Raw genomic sequence first — 12,023 nt, forward strand, 5'->3', positions numbered from 1 at the left:
GAGCTGCCAGCATGTCTGTGCACTTCCAGCCTAATGTAAACTTTATGTTTGGTGTTTGTTTGTGATACCACATGATTTTTACTTCACTAAGAGAATAAACAACAGTCTTGTGTTAGGCAGGCGTGAAGTAATAATTACATAACTCCAGCTGTAGCTGTACTTTATGATTCTGGGGTGGGTGGGTGGGGGGGGTGGAGAGCCTCGGCTTCCTTAACAGGAAAAAAGGTCCCAGCCATCGCCTCCTGAACACAATGTGGTGGGGAGCAGTCACTTCCCTCCTCTGTGCTGGTGAGAAGACCGGCATCTCCACCCTCACTTCCCCACCTTACAGTGTCATTATCACAGCTCCACCCATCTTCAGGTTAGCTTCTGCTCCACTCACCACGCTAGTGCAAAGTTCATTTGAAGCTTCAGCTCTGTGTGCTGATCAATTACTCTGGTGAATCTCCAGTGAGATTAGCCTCTGGGCGTCTTTATCATTAACTAAATTTATAATAATAAAATAAACTGTTATGTTCATGAATGATTACTCAGATTAAAGGCTTTAACTAAGAATTTAGCAGCTGTTTAAGATATTAAACCAAAATTTGATTAATGGATGAAGTATTTCAGCTCAAGCTGCATTGTCTCATAAATTTCATTAGTGAAAAATCTGTTGTGTGTGACACTGCCACTGCTGCCACTGTACAAAAACAACTTTACCTTAAAATTGAAATGAAAAAAATGTAAATCTGAAATTGTGCTAAAATAACAAAGGGCAGAAAATACTACAATTGGCAAACTGGAGCGATAACGAAACATTGTCCATGTTCTATTCTTTACATTACAACTAGCATCCTTTTTCCTTTACTGCTCATCTATTTCAGAGTCACAGGTGGGCTGAAGCTATCCCTGCCATCTAAGGATGAGAGTACACCCTGGACAGGTAACCATGCCATCACAGGACTTTACGTCAACTCAGAAACACCAGGTGACCTTAGTTTGTGGGAGGAATCTTGAGTACCTTAAAGAACCCACACAGGCCCAGTGAGAACATACAAACTCCACACAGAAGGACCCCAGATGCTGTTCAGGTTTGAAACAGAAGCCTTCTGGCTGTGAGGCAGAAGTGCTAACCACTGCACCACCATGCCAAGGGATCAGCATTTCATACATTTCTATATTCACAGAGGACTATTTGAGAATTCTGCTGACCCGGCTCATCTCATTTGGCTCATGCCAAATGGTTTGGGTAGATGGTACTACCTATATTTTATTTTTATATACACACACACACACACACACACACACACACACACACACACACACACACACACACACACACACACACACACACACACACACACACACACACACACACACACACACAAACTGTTACTTATAGAACGCTTTTCAACTCAAAGCATGAAAAGTGCTTTCGTAATACAAGCCTCACTTATCCATTCACACACATGCAAACACTTTTTTATGCCTAAATGCTTTTGTCTAACACTCACACAGATGGATGCATTGGAGGCAACTTGCATCTGATCAAGATGCTGAACATGCAGACTGGGGGGAGAAAGGGATCAAACCACTGACCTTCCCATTAGTTAACAAAACAGTGCCCACAGAATTCAACTGTATTCATGGTGGCATTTCATGGTACACACAAAAGCGCCCTTTTTTATTTTTGTGAGTTCCTCATCCCATGAATGGACTCCAAATTCCATGATCTCGGAGGGTCAAGATGAGGTTAGACTGACCCTCCAGCTTGCAGTGGTTCTGCAGATGAGAACAATGAGCTGGAGTGACCACAAGACTCAAGACTGCTGAATGACATCGAGGACTGCCAGCAACTGATCTTTCAGAATAAGAGCATGGGAAGGTTGCAGTAGTAAATGGATTACATCATTGTTTTGGATGGATGAAAAAAAATTAGATAAATTACAAAATACACCTGAGCAGCTGTCGATATATCTGTGGGACCCGACCAAGTAAAATCTTTGTGGAAAACACAAATACATATTATTTTAATGACAAAAAGTAGTTACACAAACTTTTTTTTAATGACTATTAGAATTTTCAAGCATCTTGACGATCCACGCACTAATCCAAGCTGACAGAGCTCGACCCTGATTCAGTCCCGTTTGACTGCATTTTCCATCCCAGTCCACTGAGCTCTTTTCTGATCTCCCTGAGCACCTCACTCACTCCGTCTGGCGTCTCTGTAGCTCGTCGTTCCTCAGAGAGAAAACCATTAAATGCTCCATTAACTGCTTCTTTAACTGCCTCATTCTATATGCATGAGCCGCTGGTCCTCCCCCTCAGAGCCCCCTGAGAACAAATCAATAGAAATAGACTTAAGGTGAAGCTCACAGTGAGGGGTAATGTTAAAGTGTGTATTCGTGAGGTGAAATGTCAAGGTCAGGAAAGCCTGCACTCATTTTTGGATCTTTTTTGTCTTTTTCTTACCTAAATTGTTACAATTTGTTAATTAAAATGCTGTTTGTTTGGTTTTTTAACACTTTCGGGAAGAACAATGGGCTGTGATTATTATGTCCTCCCAAATACAATTAAGTGTTTGAACGTGTGAGGATGTGCGTTTCCGTCACAGCTGTCACTGCGTTCAGGTGTGGCGGGAACACTGAGCCGACACTGCCTCCTCTAAACCAACACATTCCTGGAAATCCACTGCTTCCTCTGTCTGTGTGTGTGTGTGTGTGTGTGTGTGTGTGTGTGTGTGTGTGTGTGTGTGTGTGTGTGTGTGTGTGTGTGTGCGTGTGTGTGTGTTTTAACTGAAAAGGAAGGAAGAGCACTGAGGTATAGGAAGTGAGGGTGGTAAACTCATGGGGGATAAATCATGCCTCAGGCACACATTAAGCATCCATCCACACAAATTAAACACACACTCCGTTCACATCATGCTGCAGCTTTCAAACCTTTATTGCACCCTTCCTGTAACATTAATGACTTCTAGATCATAAACCTCCATCAGGCCAAAATGGCAGCTCGTATCATTGAATGAAACAATCCTACACTGTCAGACAGCCCTTCATGCTCATTATGCAAGTTGTCCACAAATTACACAAAGGTTCCCTGTTTACAGTTCTGATGAGAAAAAGAAAAAATATCAATTTTGTTCACAAAAAGAAAGAAAGAAAATAGCACCATGAGAGTAAACTGTGGGAACAGCAACCAAATAAACTCGTCTTCCCTGTGACATCGGTGAATCCTCACTTTGGTCAGGTCGGAGGGCCCATTACTAGAGGTTTGCTTAAGGACCCAGGGAGGTTAAATCGGGCATTTGGTGAAATAAATAGACTTGACTATCCATACAATTAGACTTGTAGAAAAAAAAAAAAAAAACTTAAATTATCTTAAAATTCCCTATGAATAATTTCAGCACCTCAACTCTGAAAACCCTGGACTCTTGTTGTACTGCATCCATACATCTTTTAACCCCTGTTCTAACCACTAATCTTTTGCTGGGCTCAGAATTTCACCGCTTTGCTATCCAAACTCTTCACTATCACTGCAATTAGCAAGCCAGCGCACAGCCCACCCTGTGGCTGGTACCAGACTGATGTGTTTTTCTGCCGCTAGATCGCTGCACTGTAGTATTATTTCACCGCAATCCGCAATCCATCGCCAGGGACGGCCAGTGTTGTTCACAGCGTGCAGACATGATCTCACGACGGCCCCGTTCACGCCTGATTTTGAGTGGCTACAGAAAGCGAAATGGCGACCAGCGTGGGGGGAAGAAGCGGAAAAGGGGAGCAGAAATGAATAGCGACTTTGTTCCTAGATTTAGTGACTGATCTGCCAGGACCTTGGCCTGCCTGCGCCAATGCTGTGCTCAATATGAACTACCGTCTACCTGTGACGAAAATCTGGCTACTGAACTTGCAATCCAGCCTGCTGATGGTTAGACAATCTCTCACTCTGTTGGCATTGATGGAGCAAAAATAAATAACTGCAGGTACACTGCTGCATATGCTCAAACAGATGCATTCATGATTAAAGTACAAAACATTTTAACTGCCTATAAAAATTTGCACAGTACACCAGAAAGACACAGGGATACTGTTGCTGTAAGTACGCACACACAGAGTATAAAGCTGTGTGTGTGTGTGTGTGTGTGTGTGTGTGTGTGTGTGTGTGTGTGTGTGTGTGTGTGTGTGTGTGTGTGTGTGTGTCCACTAAAAATGCCAAACACTGCAGAAATGCGTATTGTCTGGAGCTGGGAGCGTGGTGGGAAGCACATGCTCACACACACAGAAGCCAGAGCAGATAGCAGAGCATTAACACCAAAAAGCTCATCAATCTGTCCACTGCAGGACAGTAACAGAATAATAAAGCAGAACAGAGGCAGCATTTTTCTGCATCTCTATGTAGTAACATGAGGAGAACATGATTAATTGATGAAGAAATTAACTGAATAATTTAACACCCTAATATATTTTATACACCTCTGATTCAAGCCTCCTGGTAAACATGCTCTGACATTAGTGATACATTTATTTAAAAAGAAAAGGAGTGCACCAATACTGAGTAACAATATGATACCAGTGTTAAAAGAATCATTCTCAGCCTCTTTTACAGGGCTTATTAAAATACTTGACTAAACAATAGAGATGTTTAGTATCTAAAAATTGCTGCCCTTTGCTGTTAGCTTCCTCCATGCTATATTAGCTCTCCAGCTAAAGATTACTGCATGGCTGCTGATGAGTGGAGCAGTAAACACACAGAACATGGAACTGAATTGAACTGATCAGCCCCATACATTGGCCCATTCTTACCCGTATCTGATCCAGCTTTTTGAGTCGGGATCAGACCCATATCTGATCCAAAGACCAGCCCGGTGTATCTCTAATACACACTGGTGATCACACAGGCAAAAATCACCCTCCTTAACTGCTTTTGCTTTCTCTTTCCTGGACTTATCTTTAAAAATCCCCTGCAAGTATTCAGAGTTTTGCCAAAAACTTTTATTATCAGTGCCACGATGTTTAAATACAATAATGTTCATGCCACAAGAGATTAAAGGATTAGTAAGCACACAGAATGAAAAAAACAAGATCAGTTAAACGTTACTGCTGTGGATGATCATGTAAATAAAGGAAGTTTGCAGCTGACATTTTTCCTCAGAACTAAACCTGTCATCATCCAGTTTATGTTTAACCTGGATGAGAGGTAAAGGATGTTTAACACCCCCCCCCACACACACACGGTTTGGTAGTCGTTGTTGATACCACCACATTTAAGAGCAGACTGACAGGTTGGTTTGGTTTGGAAATCACCTCCCATCATCTTTCAGTTCCTGGACACAAGTGATACCATCTATCCTTAAATAACGACCTGCAGCAGCACATATCCACCACCTCCCCCAGGGCGCCTCAGTGATACAGCTATCAGATATACCACATAGACTCTACCACACCACATATGCAGTCTAAATCTGGATTACTTCCTCGGCCATCGTTCCAACAAAATCAGCCTCTGAAACTTCTCAACACTCCTCTTTATTCTTTATAACTACTTCGTCACTCTCCCTGATCACAACCATGTGCAACATCTTCCAGGAGAGACCATGTGCCCTCTACATTTTCAGTGCCTTACAAAACCATAACTATGCTTATAATGTAATGATTCAAACATCTTCTTCAACCTAAGCCATTAACAATGGTTCTGTGATGTTTGCATGAGGAGTTGTTAAACAGAGGTTTGAGAACAGGCAGAAGATAGGCAACTGCAGAAAGGCGTTAAACTCCATCTCTGTGTGATGGTCGCTCATCAGAGTGACTGTCAACACTAAAAGCAGCTCTTTTCCAGCAAAAAAGCCACCTCTTAGTTTATGAGAAGGTATTAGTGGGAGGAATCCAGCTCCAGTTTGTGTTTCACTACAAGCCGAGGCTTGTGCGGCTGCTGATATGAAACTAGAAGGAAGCACAGTGTGAGTCCTTGCACTTCTGTCGAGTCTGACAAACCGCTTCTGTGTGCACTTTAGCTGATTTATATAAATATACTTGTGTGTGTGTGTGTGTTTAAAGACGAGTGCTTCCACGACATGCTCATCCGTCACAGTGGCTCACTTTGTTCTTTCTCATCTAACTTATTTCATGGGAGCTGATCGCAGCCGCTGAGTGATCAGAGACACCTCCATCTTCACTACCGAAAAATCAGCACTCCTCTGTTTACTACCATCAGACCAGCATGTAAGGAGCATTCACTCCAAAGCATCTACAGCAGCGTTTTCAGACCGCTTCAGTTCTTTTTCCCAGTGCCACAAATTCCGACGCCTAAACACACAACCACAACAATTTACTGTTATTCCGCTCTTTAGCCCATGATCTCTGAGTATTTAGCCAGCGCAGAATCGGCATGACACAATAAATAAATATCAGACACTTAAATCGATAAATGCCAACTTATTTGCTGATGTCAGTCAATAAGGCAAATATTGGCCGATACAGATATTTGACCTACATCTCTTTATGCATGAAGCCAGATTTTTTTTTTACACCAGATGCCCTTCTTGATGCAACCCGAGTGGGATTTCTGTCACCCCACCGGGATGGAATCAGGGATCATTCACTTGTTAGGTGAATGTGTAAAGAACTACACTAGCATGATGCACTTTTTGACTGTCAAAAGAAAGAAAGCATTAAAATGGACTTGGTGACAAAATAAAGGAAAAAGAAAAACAAGGAGTGTTTTAGTACGGTCACATGCTGCCACAACAGATTCAGTGCAACTTGGCACCAATTAATGAATCTCTGGAACAACATTCTTCTATACAAATATCTTGTCACCTTAAAGGAAAATGCCTTCAGGTCCCAACAAACATTAAACAAACATCAACAGCTTGCACACTGCAGAGGCCAGTTTTACCTGTTTTTACCCGTTTTCTGCATCGTGGTGCAACTTCTCTTGACTGGCTCTTAGGGGGCAGAGGCTGGACCAGCACCATCTTCTGCATTTCTGAATTCTGCCATAGATTCATATAGAGGATTATTTGAAGGCCATTTGCCATGTAAGTGACACAAAGCATCCCCAGATCAGAAAGTCTCTTCCAAAACCATGAATCTCTAATACAAACTTTAGGAAAACTGCACGGTCTACACATATTCCCTCATTTTACTGCCATCACTTCTATTGCTTTACTTCATACTGCTGCTGCTGTGTGTGTGTGTGTGTGTGTGTGTGTGTGTGTGTGTGTGTGTGTGTGTGTGTGTGTGTGTGTGTGTGTTTCTGCAAATGTGAGATCCACAGTGGTTACGTAATACACATTTCTTTTTTTAAGTGTACATAAACAAAGTTAGAGACTGAAGTGCAGAAAAGTAACGTCACCAGTCTTCACTGTAGCACAGTTTATTCATGCTGCACTGAAGAGCAAAGACAGACAGAACTGAGTTTGTGCTGCCAAACGCACTGATAAATGTTTAAAGCATGTGTCTAATCCAGTGTTTCTACTGTCTTTTAAAAGCTGAACATATAAATCCAAACCTATCTGCACGGAGGGACAAGTGTAAAATGTGTGATACACTGGGTGAACTGAGCCTTGAGATAGTAAGGCTAAAATGCCTGCACATTACAGTAAATCAGCTTAACCAACATGCCTCCAAATCTATGCTTATGGATCCATATGATGTCAGAGCAAACACTGAAAACGATTATGTGGATCCGGGCAGCAGGTCGGTGATTAACCACACACACCCCTATTAGGTATAGGGTGCACACCAGCACAGATAAAGCTTGTCCTGAGAAGCACTGCTGCTTCCGGCCCTACTTATCAAGACTCAGAATATACACCGGGACCGTAAACTGTATATATAAGATGGAAGCCACCACCATGGCATCATCCACTCCCTTCGGTACTGAACAACCTCTTGTCAGAGCTAATGGTCGTGCCTGCTAGCAAACAGTGATGGTAGCGATCCATTCCACCCAATCCAATCACCCTCCATACAGCTGTTATGAAGGGGAAAACCATCTAACAAGGACAAACTGGTTTTTTTCCCCCACTATGCTGTAAACATGCTTTTGTTATTTAGTTTGTCCTTTAAACACTGGCGTCTGTGAAGACTCAAGTGACCATTGGTGGAACTGCAGTTTTTAGCATTTCTGCATGGTTTCATTTTTCAGTTCTAAAGTTGTGGCTTTACCTGGACCACAGACGGTACAAATATGGACATAACTTCTGGGGTCTAAAAAGTGATGCTGTTACGAGTGCCTTAAACCTACAATCTTAACGGGGCAGACTCCTCTGGTTGGGAAACAACTTCTGGTTGCATGTAAGTGCGTGGGAAAATGGCCTTGACTCTCTGACCTCAGTAAACACTTTCCTGATGATTTAATGGGCTCAGCTGCTGATTTTGGATCATATTAAGCAAAATATGAAATTCATTCTGCAAATTATGGTCAATATTAGAGTCAGAAAGGAGGATTGGGTATGCTAATGGCTGAACTTATGAAGCTGGAGCCTATGAGTATGCAATGTTCTAATGTTCAGCTGTCAGCTCCAACCCTTTCTCCTTGCCCAATATCAAAACATGAAGTTCAGGGCTTCATAATGGGTCTTCTTTAAGCAATCGGTGGTGGCGTGGTGTCTATGTCCATCTTTTATGAGCTGGATAGGTAACAGGTCTATCAGAGAGCCAACACAGCTAAGCACCCCCCCCCCCCCCCCCCCCACACACACACACACACACACATTACTCCCATGTCAAGCCTGTTTGCCACAGAGAAACCTCATATAAACCACAATCTGTCCTTCTGGAAAAGCCTTTCCTTCACTTTTTACAGCACAAAAATACATCTTTAATTTTTCTTTATGTTCTTCATAATCTTTATGTTAGAAACTTTACACACATAACAAGCTTACATGTTGTGGCAGTTAGCATGATAGGGGTAGAAGAAGAAAGAAACCGCTATTTTGTGAGTGCGTCTGGGTTCAGCCGGCTCTCCATGCCTCTTTACAGCTGGTAATGGATTAAAAGGAAGCAGTGGGGATTTCCACAGAAGGCCCACTGAACAGTCAGATCAGTGATAAACGCTCCAGTGCCCACTTTCACTGCAGCTCTCCACAAACACAGGACTTCAGTCATCTGCTGCAAGCTGGAAACTTGAGTCTTTCCCTCTGACTGTTCGCTCGATAATCAACAAATCACAGGTCACAACGAGGCCAGTCAGCTGGCTGACCACCACTCAGCGGAGGGGTCGAAGTCAACTGTGCATCCGGGTCAGGTGAAGACAAAGTTACAACTTGCAAACAGCACCAGGGCTGAGGGCTCTGCACACCCACCCGTGCAGCTTCGTGAGCAAACACTCAGTCCGCTAACACGGGTAACGGAAATGCCAATGCTGTAAATAACGTCCAACGGATACTTAAAGGAGTATCCACGCCGCCGTGACGCGTTACAGCAGGGAGCAGTTACCGCCCAGCACCGGTGCCCCCCCTTCTTAAAAAGCTAGCCGGTGGGGAACACACCAAAGAACAACATACCTGCTTCCACCGTGTCCGTCAGGTCGTGGTTGGCTGCTGTCCGGGGGAACTCCTTCAGTTTTCGGGAGCTGAGGTTGAGAACACCGCTGGCCGCCGCCTCCTCCAGCGCCCGCTCCAAGCCCCGGTTCGGAGGCAGGTTGGCGCTGCCGATGTGAGCCTGGATTGACGGAGAAGAACCGTGAGGGGGACGAGCCGACTCCGGTCCCAACGTCGCCATAATTTTCCGCCTCTCCGCTGCGCGCGTATGTGTATCGGTTATGTCCGAGAGAGAGCGCGGGGTGAGCTACGTTCAGGCGAACAGCGGGACACTGACTTCCCAGACGTCCGTAGCTGTGCCGTGCCGCGCAGTCAGATTCCTTGATTGTCGCCGCCGCGTCTGCCTGGAGGTCTGCGCTGGTTCGTCCAGTCAAGCTTCAGGAGCGGTGCGACATCCGGCGGGCAAATTTCAAAATAAAACATCGACCAGGATCATGTTAGTGGTGTGATAAAAGGAACTACAATGCAGTTTCAAGTATAATTTAGATATTAAAACGTTTATTTCAAATTAAAAATGGCTTTAAATTCAGATTGAGAAAAAAATAAATAAATCAGAAATAAATACAAATTTATAAATAAAACACTGATGATGCAGTTCTGTGGGTGATTATGTGGCATCGGTCTGTGCTTCTCATGCCAAAAAGAAATCAAATCTATAAAGATGGCTGATAAAATTCTACCATCCTACGGTTTTTATTTTGAAAAATGTTTCCGGTCACAGGCTGCATATATTTTTGACTCACCGCAGCTCACTGCGGCTGCGCCCTGGATTTTACGCCCCAGAGAAGGCAGCGAAAAAGTGTGGCTGAAATTTAGTGAACAGTGACCTCTGCTGGACAAAAGCGATAAACAACACATTTCAAGGACTGAAGCTTTTCCACGGAGTTCAGTCACACAGGAGGGATACTGCAAGTTACTAGAGACCCCACATCCTCGTGCTGGCGGAGGCTTAAAAATTGTTGCATTAATTTTCAGTCTACGTCAGAATTTTTTATTTGCTTTGAAATAAAAGGTTGGGAGATGAAATTAGCAGTGGCTTCTTTCTGAGTAATGTGGCTGCAGAATCCAACATATCTAGTCAGACTAATAACTTCCAGCAGGCGTATAAGAACTTAATGTATAGCAAACACTAACAATGTAGTGTAAAGCGTGCAAAAGATTTAATATAATTGTTTTGTTGGGAACCTTTGGCACTGGCTCTCAGGTTTTGATATAACGGATGGTCCACATTTATTTCTGCCCATCATCATGAGTTCCTTTTTTCTTTATCTAATTTCATACTCACATCATCTAGAATACAACTGCAGCAATTTGTGAGCATTAATATCACTGATTCCAAATAATCCATAAATACATGTTTAAAAAAGTTTTTTCTTTTATCTGAAAGCAGCTCTGTGAGTAGAAACTGCTTTGTGCTGCAGGTGAAAGGTCCTTATTTACAACCATTCTGCGTACACGTAGCCTGTGTGTGTGTGTGTGTGTGTGTGTGTGTGTGTGTGTGTGTGTGTGTGTGAGAGAGTCCCACTGGGAAGCAGGAGTGCTGAGTCAGCTCATTACATAACAAGCTTGCATCAGCAGACACACACACAGTGCTGCTCACTGATTACACTGAGTTGTTTATACACACATACTTGTGAGGACCTTTCCTGACCTGACACACACACACACACACACACACACACACACACACACACACACACACACACACACACACACACACACACACACGTCGGGCAGATTAAGTCTAAATCAGCCCAATTCTCCCATCAAACAGAACTTTGAAAAGTATGAAGATGGTTCACAGTTTTGCCAGAAATGTAATCATTAAAAATAAATACAAACACCAAAAGAACCCTTACAAATGTTTCCACATGTGTAGTTTTCTTTCTAAAAATATCCCCACTTCCCCCAAATGGCTTTGCAGGCCCTGCTTTCCTTTGAGAATAACCCTGATTTCTTTAAATGTTCCCACTTTGTTAAATTTTATCACTGTGCAAAAGCATTTTTCATTCACATGTGACATATTTGTGTTTTTGTTACTGATTCCAAAGTTTGGTGTTCATGTTTACCAGGAAGTGTACCAAATGTAGAGTTGAGTGTGCGCACTGAAAGTGAGCTCAAGTCATCTCTGGATGTTCATGCTCAAAAGAATAAAGTGTTAAGACTTCAATGATGTCTTCGTCTTTTTTATGAGGACAAATGAGTTGTAATGTTGCGTGCTTACTCGGTACAGCAACATTTGTTTCTGAACAATTATATTTAGGGTTATAGTTTATAGTTTTCTTACCCTGTCAGCGGCATCGAGTGACCCCCTTAAAGAGAAGAAAAGATGACGTTTATTTATCGCTGAGTCGGGAGATTCGCGCAGTTACAGCAGCTACAAATTAACTCTAAAACTCTAAAAGTTTGGAGCAACACAAAATCACTCAGTTCACCTTTCTGATGAATTTCAGCAGTCATCCTCACCATGGCTACTGGGCAAAAGTTTTGTGCCTTCTAG

General features: G+C 43.0%; 1 protein-coding gene across 4 annotated transcripts in view; it reads right to left on the reverse strand.

Annotated features, from left to right (window-relative positions):
• Nucleotides 1-9,906, reverse strand: part of lrch1 (leucine-rich repeats and calponin homology (CH) domain containing 1) — a 91,050-nt gene extending 81,144 nt beyond the window's left edge. For all 4 annotated transcript variants that reach the window (XM_030758365.1, XM_030758364.1, XM_030758363.1 and 1 more), the window contains exon 1: nucleotides 9,488-9,906. In XM_030758365.1, the coding sequence (XP_030614225.1) occupies nucleotides 9,488-9,704 (217 nt within the window). In that variant the 5' untranslated portion in view covers nucleotides 9,705-9,906. The remainder of the gene's footprint in view (nucleotides 1-9,487) is intronic.
• Between the last annotated feature and the right edge of the window lie 2,117 nt (nucleotides 9,907-12,023).

The sequence above is a fragment of the Archocentrus centrarchus genome, chromosome 21 (assembly GCF_007364275.1).
Source record: "Archocentrus centrarchus isolate MPI-CPG fArcCen1 chromosome 21, fArcCen1, whole genome shotgun sequence".
Taxonomy (NCBI): domain Eukaryota; kingdom Metazoa; phylum Chordata; class Actinopteri; order Cichliformes; family Cichlidae; genus Archocentrus; species Archocentrus centrarchus.